At 41.7% G+C, this 15382-nt stretch overlaps 1 protein-coding gene across 3 annotated transcripts in view; it reads right to left on the bottom strand.

Annotated features, from left to right (window-relative positions):
- Nucleotides 1-15382, bottom strand: part of ZNF346 (zinc finger protein 346) — an 83322-nt gene that overhangs the window by 53241 nt on the left and 14699 nt on the right. For all 3 annotated transcript variants that reach the window (XM_068277059.1, XM_068277060.1, XM_068277061.1), the window contains exons 2-4: nucleotides 8057-8160; nucleotides 7876-7971; nucleotides 6425-6569 (exon numbers count right to left, since the gene is read on the bottom strand). In XM_068277059.1, the coding sequence (XP_068133160.1) occupies nucleotides 6425-6569; nucleotides 7876-7971; nucleotides 8057-8160 (345 nt within the window). The remainder of the gene's footprint in view (nucleotides 1-6424; nucleotides 6570-7875; nucleotides 7972-8056; nucleotides 8161-15382) is intronic.

Below are 15382 nucleotides of genomic sequence, written 5' to 3'. Positions count from 1 at the left end.
TGCGTTCCATCCGCGGAGGAAAGGGTTGGAGTTTGCTCTCCACTTGCGTCATTTCCTCCGCATCCCATGCGTATGCCATGACTCATGGCACATGCTGTACGCCACCAATCAGGTTGCGCTAACAAGCGTCCAGGGGGAGTGGTCCAAGACCTCCCAGACGATCTGGACCCTCCCCTGTTGCCATGGTGTCCCATAGTGTGCAAACAATGTTTACCTCCTGGGACACAGACAATCCCACGTATTGTTCCTAATCAGGAACTTAAATATAAATGAATAACTAACATCTGGCGCTGGAGCCAAATATGCACAGAGAGGACCTGGGTCAATTCATAACAAGAAACATCGCTTTCTGAATACAGTTAATACTGACCAAATATAGATACTACTTAATGGATACAGATCACAAGGTCTCGCTCACCAAATACATTCATATATATACATATATACATACATATACACATACATATACATATATACACACACATAAAATATATATATATATATATATATATATATATATATATATATATATATATATATATATATATATATATATATATATATATATATATATATATATATATATATATACATATACATATACATATACATATATACATATATATATATACACACACACACACACACACATATATACACCGCAACCGAAATACCACATGACTATTATTCTTATCTTATGTTTCTAGAGAATATTAGAATATTGTGAAAATGGGATATAACAGAGCTGGATAAGGGAATGAGGTTATTATATATGTATATTTGGTGAGCGCTACCTTGTGATCTGTATCCATTAAGTAGTATCTATATTTGGTCAGTATTAACTGTATTCAGCAAGCGATGTTTCTTGTTATGAATTGACCCAGGTCCTCTCTGTGCATATTTGGCTCCAGCGCCAGATGTTACTTATTCATTTATATTTAAGTTCCTGATTAGGAACAATACGTGGGATTGTCTATGTGTCCCAGGAGGTAAACATTGTTTGCACACTATGGGACACCATGGCAACAGGGGAGGGTCCAGCTCGTCTGGGAGGTCTTTGACCACTCCCCCTGGACGCTTGTTAGCGCGACCTGATTGGTCGCGTACAGCATGTGCCATGAGTCATGGCATACGCATGGGATGCGGAGGAAGTGACGCAAGTGGAGCGCAAACTCCAACCCCTTCCTCCGCGGATGGAACGCATACAGCGTCCACCGTCTATACTGAACGACTCCTGCCGTTATACATTAACCACGTTTAGGTAAGCACTCATATGGCGCTACGGCGTTCGGGGGTTAGCCCGTACAGTCTGCGGGACCCCCAAATCTGCGGGATATCCATTGGGGCCTGTTGGTATATTGGTGGGCGTGGCTCAAATGGGCTGGTACGTCCCCTTCCTGCCTCCCTGGTATAAATATGACAGCTGTAAGCAGCACATTCAGCTCTGACAGGGGCATGATATATATGGGGGGCAAATTTTAATCATGTGGTGATTGGGTAATATGTATAGCACTATGTTACATATGTATAGCACCTTCTGAAGAAGCCTGTGTGGTGAAATGTGATCTCATTAGGGTTTTTTATGTACAGCACTTTGCACAATGTCTAGCACCGTGTAAATAGCCTCCCGTATAGGGTGTACATTTGGGATCATTACCACTGAGCGGCCTGCTAGGGTGAATCATTGTTATCATTAGCTAGCGACCAGACTCTGACCCATACCACCCTAAACAGTGATTCCAGTCACGTATTCTGTGGGATAGCTACACCCCACTTATATACAAATACAGATTGAAGTGGAGGGGGATCAGCAAGGACCCCCACAGTACGCGACTACCAAATCCAAACATTAGATATTGCTGCTAAAAGGACACCAATATATGATGGTGGCCTTTCCTTTCTCGTATTTAAATTATTATAAACAGGTTTATAGGACCTGATGTAGTACCTATAGGGCTTGTCTAATTGACATTTGTGTGTGTAGTATGTATAATTACTAGAAGATTAGCAAAGAAAATATTTTCATTTTTATTTTCAGTCATATATAGTGTTTTTATAACATTACATCATTCTCTAATATTTGCAATTTACACACTACTCAGCATTCTAAATGTTTTTACAGAGCAGTCTTGTGAACGATTGACCTGTCCTCTGGAGAGAGAAAGAAAATACAGTGACTGACAGTTGAAATAAACTTCAGAAGACAGAGCCCTCTGCGACTTTGAAAGTTGTGGAGCTCGATGGCTTTTTTGCGTAGATAATAACTGGGGTTTCTTAACTCTTCCTGTACTAGAAACAATATTAGACTCATCTCTACTGCTAATGTTTTACTTCTTTTTTTTTTCATATTAAAGGCTTTATTGAACAGATTATCAATTATAACAACATTCGATGCCAGTCAAATAGCACATCAAATATACAAGTGATTTGCATACAGAGTCTAATTAACATAAACTAAAAATAAAAAGAAAAAAAAAAACAAACAAAGAAAAAAATAAGAATGCGGCCGGGGAGCTTGGCCCGTAAGAATGGACCATTCAACCTGGGAAATGGGGCACAGGGTACCTAATGTTTTACTTCTTAGCTGTACTATACATATACAAACACAAAGTCTTAAAAAGACAAGCCCTATAGGTATCAATAAGAGGTAAAATATAAAGCTTTGACTTACACTATTTGGGATGATGCTGGGGGGTTTTATGTAGATATTGTGTATAGCACTGTCTATATTGTACAGCACCTTCTGAGGAAGCCCTTTCTAGGGTGAAATATGTTCATATTAGGGTTAATAATTTTTTTGTGCAGCACTATGCACGTTTGTTGATTTTGTCTCTTTACCAATCATCCCTAGTCTTGGGATCTAGCGATGTGAGGCAGCACCCTGGGCACTTCCCTGACCGTCATCTAGTGACATACGTTTAGTCAGAGGTCGTTTTCTCTAGCCCATATACCTACTCCACTAACCCAGTGTGTTAGTACCTGCCACACGTGGGATAGCTACACCCCACTTCTATCAAAGAGTGGGATGTAGCACCTTTGGCAGCAATTTTTGCCCTTACCAGGTTAGCACACTTCACAGACCCCATACCTCTCTCAGAAGGTCTGTCCAGCAACCAATTGGTTAATTATACTTGGGGTATATTCTACCTCTTATCGATACCTATAGGGCTTGTCTTTTTTTAGACTTTGTGTTTGTATATATTTTTCCCTGGTACCATTGTTTTTGGTCAGTGTTTGTCTGTACTATACATACAAATCATATCAATTTTTTTCCGCTTCAGTGTCTCTTTAAAGCTTAGCAAGTAGTAATATCTAAACAAGGCTTCGGCAAAAGAAACCAAAAACTAGGCTGCCATTGCTGACCCTTCTACTGTACCTCGTGGGAAATCCAGGCATGGATGATGTGTTAAAACAGCCCAGCAGTACTGGCATACAGGCAGTCCCCTACCTACACAGCGCAGTACTTGCATACAATCCCCTACTTACACAGTGCAGTACTGGCATAGACATCCCCTACTTACAAATGACACCGGTTACATTTCATACATACAAAGTTGCCTTCATGTACAGTACTTTTTCTTTTTCTTTTTTACACATTTTTGTTACATTTAAACAGTACAATATAAAATGTTTAAAAAAATAAAAACCTAAAAAAAAAAAAATTTAGGTTTTCCAAATCCAGTCGTTCAGAGGCATCTGAATGTATCAAATTTATCCATGTTTTTCTACTTACAAATTCAACTTACAATGTTCCAGAAGCTGTCTAAGTAGGGGACTGCTTATATTAATTTATACAATACTGACATTGTCAGCAGTACTTTCTAAAAAGCAATCTGGTTAGCAACTGTTCTTACCATGGAGCGATATAAACGTTATGCAAATAATGTCTTTACTGAGATCTGACTCACTCTAGTGCCGCAAGGCTGGATAGTATAATGGTTAAGGGCTTTACACGGTTCAGGACCAGGGTAGGTAGAATCTACACCGCAGCTTTCCACAATCCTGAGCAGATGCTAACTCCCCGCTGCAGACTCGTATTGGTAAGGAGCCAATTTTTATTGGCTCCTTACCATGTCATCACCGTGAGCCAATCACAGAAGAAGAATGCCCTCATTAAAACAAGGCTCTGGTCCTTAAAAGACAACTCTGACAAGAGGGATATACAGTGGAGGAAATTATTATTTGACCCCTCACTGATTTTGTAAGTTTGTCCAATGACAAAGAAATGAAAAGTCTCAGAACAGTATCATTTCAATGGTAGGTTTATTTTAACAGTGGCAGATAGCACATCAAAAGGAAAATCGAAAAAATAACCTTAAATAAAAGATAGCAACTGATTTGCATTTCATTGAGTGAAATAAGTTTTTGAACCCCTACCAACCATTTAGAGTTCTGGCTCCCACAGAGTGGTTAGACCAGTGGTCCTCAAACTAAGGCCCGCGGGCCGAATGTGGCCCCCTGAGGATTTTTTACCGGCCCCCCACACACAAAATGTATTACTTATAGATGCGGTCAGCTACTTCTTTAAATATTGGTGGTCTGCATATAGAATAGCAGTGCTGGCACCACCTATCCACATGGAAGCCAGAAAGCAGTAGTTTGCTGGTTTCCGTCAAATTCCACATCAGGTGACACTGCTGTTAAATTGGAATGCAGGTTGTCACCTGGGTATTCTTCACTGTCTGGCCTGCAAAGTCTTCTACATCATTTTATGTATACTCCGGCCCCCCAGCTGTCTGAAGTATGTTGACCCGGCCCTCGACCCAAAACGTTTGGGGACCCTTGGGTTAGACACTTCTACTCAATTAGTCACCCTCATTAAGGACACCTGTCTTAACTAGTCACCTGTATAAAAGGCACCTGTCCACAGAATCAATCAATCAAGCAGACTCCAAACTCTCCAACATGGGAAAGACCAAAGAGCTGTCCAAGGATGTCAGAGACAAAATTGTAGACCTGCACAAGGCTGGAATGGGCTACAAAACCATTAGCAAGAAGCTGGGAGAGAAGGTGACAACTGTTGGTGCGATTGTTCGACAATGGAAGGAGCACAAAATGACCATCAATCGACCTCGCAAGATCTCACCTCGTGGGGTGTCAATAGTTCTGAGAAAGGTGAAAAAGCATCCTAGAACTATACGGGAGGAGTTAGTGAATGACTTCAAATTAGCAGGGACCACAGTCACCACGAAAACCATTGGAAACATTACACCGCAATGGATTAAAATCCTGCAGGGCTCGCAAGGTCCCCCTGCTCAAGAAGGCACATGTGCAGGCCCGTCTGAAGTTTGCCAATGAACACCTGAATGATTCTGTGAGTGACTGGGAGAAGGTGCTGTGGTCTGATGAGACCAAAATAGAGCTCTTTGGCATTAACTCAACTCGCTGTGTTTGGAGGAAGAAAAATGCTGCCTATGACCCCCAAAACACCGTCCCCACCGTCAAGCATGGGGGTGGAAACATTTTGCTTTGGGGGTGTTTTTCTGCTAAGGGCACAGGACAACTTAATCGCATTAACGGGAAAATGGACGGAGCCATGTATCGTGAAATCCTGAACGACAACCTCCTTCCCTCTGCCAGGAAACTGAAAATGGGTCGTGGATGGGTGTTCCAGCACGACAATGACCCAAAACATAAAGCAAAGGCAACAAAGGAGTGGCTCAAGAAGAAGCACATTAAGGTCATGGAGTGGCCTAGTCAGTCTCCGGACCTTAATCCAATAGAAAACCTATGGAGGGAGCTCAAGCTCAGAGTTGCACAGAGACAGCCTCGAACCCTTAGGGATTTAGAGATGATCTGCAAAGAGGAGTGGACCAACATTCCTCCTAAAATGTGTGCAAACTTGGTCATCAATTACAAGAAACGTTTGACCTCTGTGCTTGCAAACAAGGGTTTTTCCACTAAGTATTAAGTCTTATATTGTTAGAGGGTTCAAAAACTTATTTCACTCAATGAAATGCAAATCAGTTGCTATCTTTTATTTAAGGTTATTTTTTCGATTTTCCTTTTGATGTGCTATCTGCCACTGTTAAAATAAACCTACCATTGAAATGATACTGTTCTGAGACTTTTCATTTCTTTGTCATTGAACAAACTTACAAAATCAGTGAGCTGTCAAATAATTATTTCCTCCACTGTAGAGGCTGCCATATTTATTTCCTTTAAACCATTTATGCCGCCTGGACGTGATTGTGCTCCCGTGCCGCCCCTAGTTACCCCGGATATCAATGAATGGGAATTCATTGATATCAAAATACTAAGTTAATAAATGATACAAAAATACTAAGTTAATAAATGATTTAGTACTGAGCTTTAAAAAAAATCTAGTATTTTAAATCATAAAGCAAGCATGTCTGCATTTTTAATCTGAAAATGTTTTACAGTAAATTTTACTTTAATATAAGCATGCAGAAGAAAACATTACCTTCAGGAACTCCACCGTATTCTTTGAGCCTTAAATTTTTTGCATGCGTTCTTCCTATGTAGTGGGAAGCAGCAACCACAGGAGATGAAAATGTCATGTTACACACTGGACAGCACTTGTTTCTATCACTCTCATCGGCAGCATCCTGTATATAACAAACAGCAAATCAGTAAAGAGTCATAACAGCAGTGCGTATTAAGAAAAAATCCTCCGCTGTTGTATATTTCCTGTTTCTATAATGCTGAAAGATTTTCTTCCTATAGGCATGGCACTAGCACATTATGAGCACTTTACAAAATCACATCTCCTCCTCAAATGTGATCCCTCCAGTCTCAAGACTCCCCACAGTAAGGCCTGTTTCAGTGTTTGACATGCAGTATAGTTGCTCATCTCATAGGCAACAAGCTTAGTCTGGTTTTAGAAAGTGTACCTGAGATGAAAGGATGCAAAAGTTTTATACATACCTGGGGCTTCCTCCAGCCCCCTCCATGCAGATCACATCCATCGCTGTCGTCCTCCAACCCATGGATACTCTATTAGATGCCTTGTTATCTTTGGTCAGTTGGCACAGTCCACCCATGCACATTGACCCATTGCTGGGAGCGTTCTGCGCCTGAACACTCCTGGCGATGGGAGCGTGATGGGGCACGCGTGCGCCGCCGGGCATGTGCAGTACACCCCGACTGCCGAAGCTAATGGGGCATTTAACAGAGCAGCCAAGTGGTGGAAGAGGGCAGCAAGGGGGCGATCTGCATGGAGGGGGCTGGAGGAAGCCCCAGGTAATTATAAAACTTTTACACCCTTTCGTCTCAGGTTTACTTTAATGCAATGCAACAGAATGGTAATGGATGGCACACGGTGCGTCTACAGCAGAAAACCAACCCATGACACGCCTATACCAGATACCACATCTGCCAATACCAGATGACTTCTGCGAACAGATGATTGTGGTAAAAATCACGAAAGCTGACACTCGTGTGGCAGATTCAGCCAACAACAAAGGTGAGGGCTAGTTCACATTTAACACTGAACCGCGTTCACGATACGGCGGGCAAAATCTCACAATTTATGTTTGTGCTTACCGTTCAATAAGAGGAAAATCAGAGCGCAATCGTCAACCAAAGTGCTGCATGCATCCATAGGGATACATTAGCAGCAGCGCTTTGCTGGTCACTGGCTGCTGATGAACCAGCCCTGAGATTCTATATCTGTGTGTACCTCTCTCTCACTCACTGTACTTGTATGCACAAGAAGCACAGTCTAAACTCTGCTTGCTGCCTGCCTCTCTAACCTATCATGCAACATAAACAATGCATGTTCAATTCCATTTCAATGTATTTTTTGAACACCATGGTCCAAGCCTGAGACATCTCAATTACACCAATATAGTCTTTAGAAAATGTTCTATAAATGCCATCATTAAAACCAATCCATAGCAGTAACACGATTACCTGAACATCATCAGTTTTCATCCGTTTTGCTGGTACAAAAGTCTCTCCTTGGTGAATAGACAAGTACCGACGATATTTATTTGCATGTTTCTTGCTCTGGGGAGGAAAAAAAAAAAAGAAAAATGCATAAAGGGAAATATTTTTTATTTCTAAAGGTTAATCTACTGAAAAGTAATGGTACCTGGTAATGTGCAAGTTTTTGAGACTCGGAAATCAGTTGCGCGCTGCATACTTTACAATTGTCATCAGAGAAGAGGGTGCTGTTTTCACTGATCAGGCGATTTACTGGAGATAGAAAAACAACAGTGAATGAGTCTGCAATGAGTCTTCCAATTTAATAGAAGAACAAAGCACAAGAAGTTAAAGTGACCTTACATAGAGATTAATCTACCTGTGTATGGTGGCCTCCAGCGCTGCAGTACCAGGGCTGTGGAGTCGGTGTCGGGGCAATTTTGGGCACCCGAAGTCGTGGTTTCATAAACTGAGGAGTCCGAGTCGGGAGATTTTTGTACAAAATCCACAGCCCTGTTAAATATTAGACTAAGGAGTCGGAGCCATTTTGGTTACCCGGAGTCGGAAGATTTTTGTACCGACTCTACAGCCCTGTGCGATACACCGCAACAGTCAAACGGATGGGCTAACCGCAGGTGGCAACAGGTATTATAGGACAGTGAGAAGTAAGAGGGATATAGAGGATGCCATATTTATTTCCTTTTAAGCAATACTAGTTGCCTGGCTATCCTGCTGATACTCTGCCTTTAATACTTTTAGCCATAGACCCTGAATAAGCATATGCAAATCAGGCATTTGACATGGTTAAATCTGACAAGATTAGCTGCATGCTTGTGTCTGGTGTTATTCAGACACTACTTAACCAGCCGTGGCGACGAGGTAAGCAAAACAAGGAAGGCCGCTCATTGCGGTCTTCCTTGTTAATTCTGATCGCCGGAGGCGATCAGAATGACGCATCCGGAGCGCCCTCTAGTGGGCTTTCATGCAGCCAACTTCCAGTTGGCTGCATGGAATCTTTTTTTTTTTTTAATTAAAAAAAAACCCCGCCCACAGCCGCCCTGGCGATCTTAATAGAACGCCAGGGTGGTTAAGCAAATAATTCAGCATGGCTGCCAGGCAACTGGTATTGTTTAAAGCGGGAGTGTCACCATAAAACTCCAATTTCAACAGCAACTAGTGTGAGTGTATTAAGTGATAAAGATGCTAATCATGCATTCAAAACTTTTTCTGCTGTTATGATTTGAAGTTATCACATACTTAAGGAGCACTGGCCCTTCAGAAGTCAGTGCCAAACAGTTGCATGTTGGGGGTTCTTTTTATCCATAATGTATTCCTCCTCTTCCCTTTATTTCCCTGCCAGCTGCTTATCTGAAACACATTTCCCTGCTCACTTGTGTTTACAAGCAAGGCTGAGGTGACTCAGCGATTGGAGGAGAAAAGAAAAAGAAGTAGAGGGCAGAAATGACATCAGGATTTAGCCTAAACTGTGGGCAAAAGACATGGCCCCCCACCAGGAACAGAATTATCTTCATTTACTATATAACATTCACTGAAATCAAAACGTGGACAGTACAATACATGTGTTAAGTAGATCAAGTATTTACCTACTTATATGTTTTTTTCACTGGCACAGTATGGCTAATCCTACTGCTTTAAAGAGAACCCGAGGTGTGTTTAAAGAATGTTGTCTGCATACAGAGGCTGGATCTGCCTATACAGCCCAGCCTCTGTTGCTATCCCAAACCCCACTAAGGTCCCCCTGCACTCTGCAATCCCTCATAAATCACAGCCATGCTGTGAGGCTGTGTTTACATCTGTAGTGTCAGTCTCAGCTGCTCCCCCGCCTCCTGCATAGCTCCGGTCCCTGCCCCGTCCCTTCCCTCCAATCAGCAGGAAGGGAAGGGATGCAGGCGGGGACTGGAGTTCTGCAGGAGGCAGGGAGAGCAGCAGACTGACACTATAGATAAACACAGCCAGCTCTGACAAGCTGTTTGTCAGCAGCGTGGCTGTGATTTATGAGGGATTGCAGAGTGCAGGGGGACCTTAGGGAGGTTTGGGATAGCAACAGAGGCTGGGCTGTATAGGCAGATCCAGCCTCTGTATGCAGTTAATATTCTTCAAACCCACCTCGGGTTCTCTTTAAAGGGAAATAAATATGGCAGCCTCCATATACCTCTCACTTCAGTTGTCCTCTAAGCTAAATTCATTTTCTGCAATGCCTTGCACAAGGTCTCTTGAGAGAAATGAGCTAATTACACACTAGGTGGGTAAACAAACTTTAAACATTTGAAAAAATAAATTGCATGTGTGCCTTTGACCTGTGAGGGCACATCATAGATCTACAGTAGAATCCCTTTATAGTAAGCTTCAAGAGACCAGGAAAAGTAGTTTACGAAATCTGAAGTGGTCATGCATTGTATTTTTATACAGACGCAGTTGCTGGTACCTGAGGACTGAGTTTATTATATCAGAGTAAACTAACAAGGCAATAGCTGCTGTGATGACCAGCAGAGAGCTGGATCCTGAATTCCAAACACATGTATCCATTGCCTAAATTATCGATTTGATATTTACAAGATATGTAATGGTTTTAAGCAGAAGGGCCCCTAACACAGCTTTTCCCACATAAAAAGTTCTTGAAAATGCCTGTTTCGAAGACTCATTTTTAGTACTGTATGTTCCTCTTTCTAGCTAAAAAAAAATCTATCGTAAGCTGTTTGGCTACAAACTACAATCTTTTCCATGGTGCCCATTGCCTACTATTGGAATGCTGAGTGACACAGGTTGCTGTCCGTTTTACAAAAACACATGACACCGCTGCTCCTCTCCCTTGCAGCTGACCCCCATTCAGCTATACTTAATAGGACAGCTAACACTGCTGCACAGTGCATCAGTGTGCCTGTCAGACAGTACTGCCAGTGCAAGGTCTGATGTGTCCCTGCATATCGCACTCTGATACACCTTGCTGGAATCTGCTTAGCAACATGACAGTGTACCCAGGACTTTAAGCCTCATCTGCACGATACAATTTTCCATCAAATAGACTGATCTATTAGATAAATCTAATAAGAAATTGCATCGTGTATAGATGCTCAAATTGTTTCAGATCAATTTTGCGATAGATTTTGCTTTGATAAGTACCCAAAATCTATTGCAAAATCTAACGCAATCTAATTGGACCGGTTGGAAATTAATAGATCTGTCTAATAGATCCGGATCTGCCGGAAAATTGTACAGTGTAGATGAGGCTTAAAGAGAATCTGTATTGTTAAAAAAAGTAAAAACATACCAGTGTGTTAGGGGACATCTATTCCCCTCTGTCACAATTTTGCCACTCTCCGCCGCATTAAAAGTGGTTAAAAACAGTTTTAAAAAGTTTGTTTATAAACAAACAAAATGGCCACCAAAACAGGAAGTAGGTTGATGTACAGTATGTCCACACACAGAAAATACATCCATACACAAGCAGGCTGTATACAGCCTTCCTTTTGAATCTCAAGAGATCATTTGTGTGTTTCGTTCCCCCTGCAGCTCTCATGCACTGAAGTGACAGGCTGATCGTTTCTTCCTGCAAACAGCTCTGCCTGTGTCTAATTCCTCAGTTTGTGAAAGCCCAGCCAGCTCAGAGGATGATTTATCCAGCTTGTAAAAGATAAGAGAGCAGAGAGAAGCTGCCTTAGGTAAATAACACACAGGCAGTGTGCATAGAGGGGCCTGGAGGGGGGTTTGCATGAAAGAACCACAACACTGAAGAACTTGGCAGCCTTCCAGACACAGGGCGACAAGTCTGACAGGGGAAAGATAAGCTGATTTATTACAGAGATGGTGATAGTAGAAAGTGCTGCAGTAAGCCAGAGCACATTAGAATAGGTTTTGGAACTTGTAGGATGTTTGAAAACAGGATGCAATTTTTGTTAGAGTCTTTTTAAAGGGAAGGTTCAAGCAAAATAAAAAAATGAGTTTCACTTACCTGGGGCTTCTACTAGCCTCATGCAGCCATCCTGTGCCCTCGTAAAAATGTATATATGTTAATGTTCCTGCACTAGCGGGAATGCGTAAAAATGTATGCAATGAGGCCCGCCGACCTCCAAGGTCAGGAAGCTGCCAGCGGGGGACTGGAGCAGCAGTGAGTGACTACGAGGGCACAGGATGGCTGCATGAGGCTGGTAGAAGCCCCAGGTAAGTGAAACTCCTTTTTTTAATTTTGCTTGGACCTTCCCTTTAAGTGCTACAACCAGTTTCTGTATATACAATTCAACAGCGATACAATAACCCAGAGGCATGTCATTGTGCACACGACATGCCTTTGGATCCTATTAGGATTACAATATGCCACCTCGGGTTCTCTTAAAGATTCCTGGATTTGGACTTTATACTGGCCATAAAGAGAAATGATGGATTTTTTTTTAATAAAATGGAATAATACAATTTTATTCAACAGATCAACGAATTCATCCATGGGACCAATAATTTTAAAGTTCTCTATTGCAATATATCAGATCAGTCAGAGATTATTGTATCCAGAATACTCATTTGCATTACATTGCATTTTTTAAAGTGTAACAATCAGACATAAAATCAAAAATCAATTATTTGTATCTGGTAAACAAGTAATAAGAATGCTAACCAGGCAATCCAAAAGTTAAAATCACTATTACTTTTCTTGTTGATAAATGATCATTCCCCAGTTTACCTGACTTATTTGGTACACACAAAATTTTGTATACAAAAAAGGAAGTTGCAGGGCATGATGGGTTGTCCTTTGCGTCTCTAGTTCCCACCAGACTTAATACCCGAAGTGACAGGAGATAGACGTGTATGTACACTGCCTAGCACACATAACTATACTGTGTTCCTTTTTTTTCCTTTCTCTGCCTGAAAGAGCTAAATATCAGGTATGTAAGTGGCTGACTCAGGCCCGGTGCACACCAAAACCCGCTAGCAGATGCGCAAAATGCTAGCAGATTTTGAAACGCTTTTTCTTATTTTTCTGTAGCGTTTCACCTAGCATTTTGCGGTTTTGGGAAGCGTTTTTGGTGTAGTGGATTTCATATATTGTTACAGTAAAGTTACTGAACAGCTTCTGTAACAAAAAACGCCTGCAAAACCGCTCTGAACTGCCGTTTTTCAGAGCGGTTTGCGTTTTTCCTATACTTTACATTGGATGCAAAAATACCTCCGCAATCCGAAAAATGCCTCACCCCGGGAGTATGCGTTTCAGTAAAACACCTTCCGCTCTGGTGTGAACCACCCCATTGAGATACATTGACCAAGCGTATCCGCATCCGCAAGCGGCTGCAAAAACGCCAAAAAACCCGCTCGGGGTGCACCAGCCCTCAGTCCTGACTCAGCCAGGAAGAGACTACAGTGTGACCCTCACTGATAAGAAATTCCCTTTTTATATGTCTTTCCTCTGCTCTCTGAAGCCATTTTCTGCTAGGAAAGTGTTTTATAGTTGGAATTTCTAATTAGTGAGGGTCACACCATAGTCACTTCCTGTCTGAGTCAGGACTGAATCAGCCACTTGCATACCTGATATTTAACTCTCACTAAAATCAAAATGTGGACAGTGCAATACATATGTTATGTAAGTAGAGCAAATATCTATCTACTGTACTTATTTATGTGTTTTTTTTTCTGAGATAGTCTGGCTGACAGTTCCTCTTTAACCACTTAAGCTCTCAGTCGTTTTCACTTTATGCATCCGAGCAATGTTCACCTCCCATTCATTAGCCTAATACTTTATCACTACTTATCACAATGAACTGAGCTATATCTTGTTTTTTCCGCCACCAATTAGGCTTTCTTTGGGGGGTACATTTTGCTAAGAGCTACCTTACTGTAAATGCATTTTAACAGTAAGAATAAGAAAAAAAATCATTGTCAGTTTTCGGCCATTATAGTTTTAAAACAATACATGCCTCCATAATTAAAACCCATGTATTGTAATTGCCCATTTGTCACGGTTATTTCACCGTTTAAATTATGTCCCTATCACAATGTATCACGACAATATTTTATTTGGAAATAAAAGAGCATTTTTTCCATTTTGCATCCATCACTATTTACAAGCTTATATATTTAAAAAAAATAAAAAAAAAAATTCATCTTTACATAGATATTTAAAAAGTTTAGACCCTTAGGTAAATATTTATGTGTTTTTTTTTTTAATAGTAATTTTTCTTTTATTAAACATTTTATGTGGGCATTTTTGGGAGGGTGGGATATAAATAGTGTTTTATTTGGGGAAATATTTGTGTATTGTAATTTTTTTTACTTTTACTTGTAGTTTTACTTTTTGGCCACAAGATGGTAATCTTGAGTTTGTTTACATGACGTCACGCTTAGAGGGATATAGCTTCAGAAAAAGCGTACTTCCGAGAGAAGCTGTCGCTTTTTCAGCGGGGGAGAGGAATCAGTGATCGGGCACCATAGCCCGATACATTGATTCCTGGGCTACCGAATCCGCGGCCGGGAGTGCGCGTGCACGATCGGCCGCGGGAGCGCGCATGTCCTCCTTGACGTTTTTATACGTCAAGGAGGACAAAGTGGTTAAATGACTTGCTGTGAGGGGGAAAAAAATCCCCACAAAAGCAGGCTGCAGCAAAGCTCATCTTTACAAAGAAAATCTTGAAATTGTAAATCTATTTCCATCCTTTATTTTCCACCACATTTACCCTGTCACCCCCTAACAACACAATGTAATACTGTACTTCCTATGTATGAACAGTTTGGCAGAGCATTCACAGAACTTGCACTGCAATGTTTGCCTACTGTCCTAAACAAGTAAACTGAAAAGCAGCAAGAATGCACTAATGCTGGAAAACCCCATACAATTTTCAGTTAGATTCTGCTGTTAGAATGCATAATAAGATTATTTTCTGTAGAGAATGGTCATTATCTCTGGTGCGGAACCAGAAGAGGAATGGATCAGCACTGGATGACAGATGGCGCAGGGGGTATCAGGTAGACAGGCTGTGCCTCCAGATGGACGGATAACCAATTCAAAACAAACAGGAAAAAGATCCGGGCACCAGCTCTGCAGTGAAACATACACCTTTTATTGCATCCCCATACAAGGAGTGGAGGTAAGCCTGACCGCTGTTTCGCAGGCTCAAAGGCCTGCTTCTTCAGAGGCTATAATGCTGGGCATACACTTTGTTTATGCGCAGGTATTGAGCCAGCGGCTTGATGCCGGAGTGTCACCGCTCGTCCGTGCAGATTGATTCCCGCTCGTCCCCACGGGCACTTAACAGCGCTGTTTTTTCTACTGTTTGTCCACGGCGATCGAGCGCGGTATCGATCCGCCGCGGTGAGCGGACAGGTTGGGTCTTATCAATCAAGCCATCAGCGGCTCGATTGATAAGAACTATCTAAGGTCTCTTGCACACTGCAAGTGATTCTGATTCAGATTCCGCTTTTTAATCAGTTTTTATATCCGATTCAGATTCCGATTTGCAGTGTGCAGGGAGCAAACTGCAAATCGGAATCGGAT

The sequence above is a fragment of the Hyperolius riggenbachi genome, chromosome 3, assembly GCF_040937935.1.
Source record: "Hyperolius riggenbachi isolate aHypRig1 chromosome 3, aHypRig1.pri, whole genome shotgun sequence".
Classification (NCBI taxonomy): domain Eukaryota; kingdom Metazoa; phylum Chordata; class Amphibia; order Anura; family Hyperoliidae; genus Hyperolius; species Hyperolius riggenbachi.
Note: the sequence above shows the minus strand (reverse complement) of the source record. Positions and strands in the feature narration are given on the sequence as shown.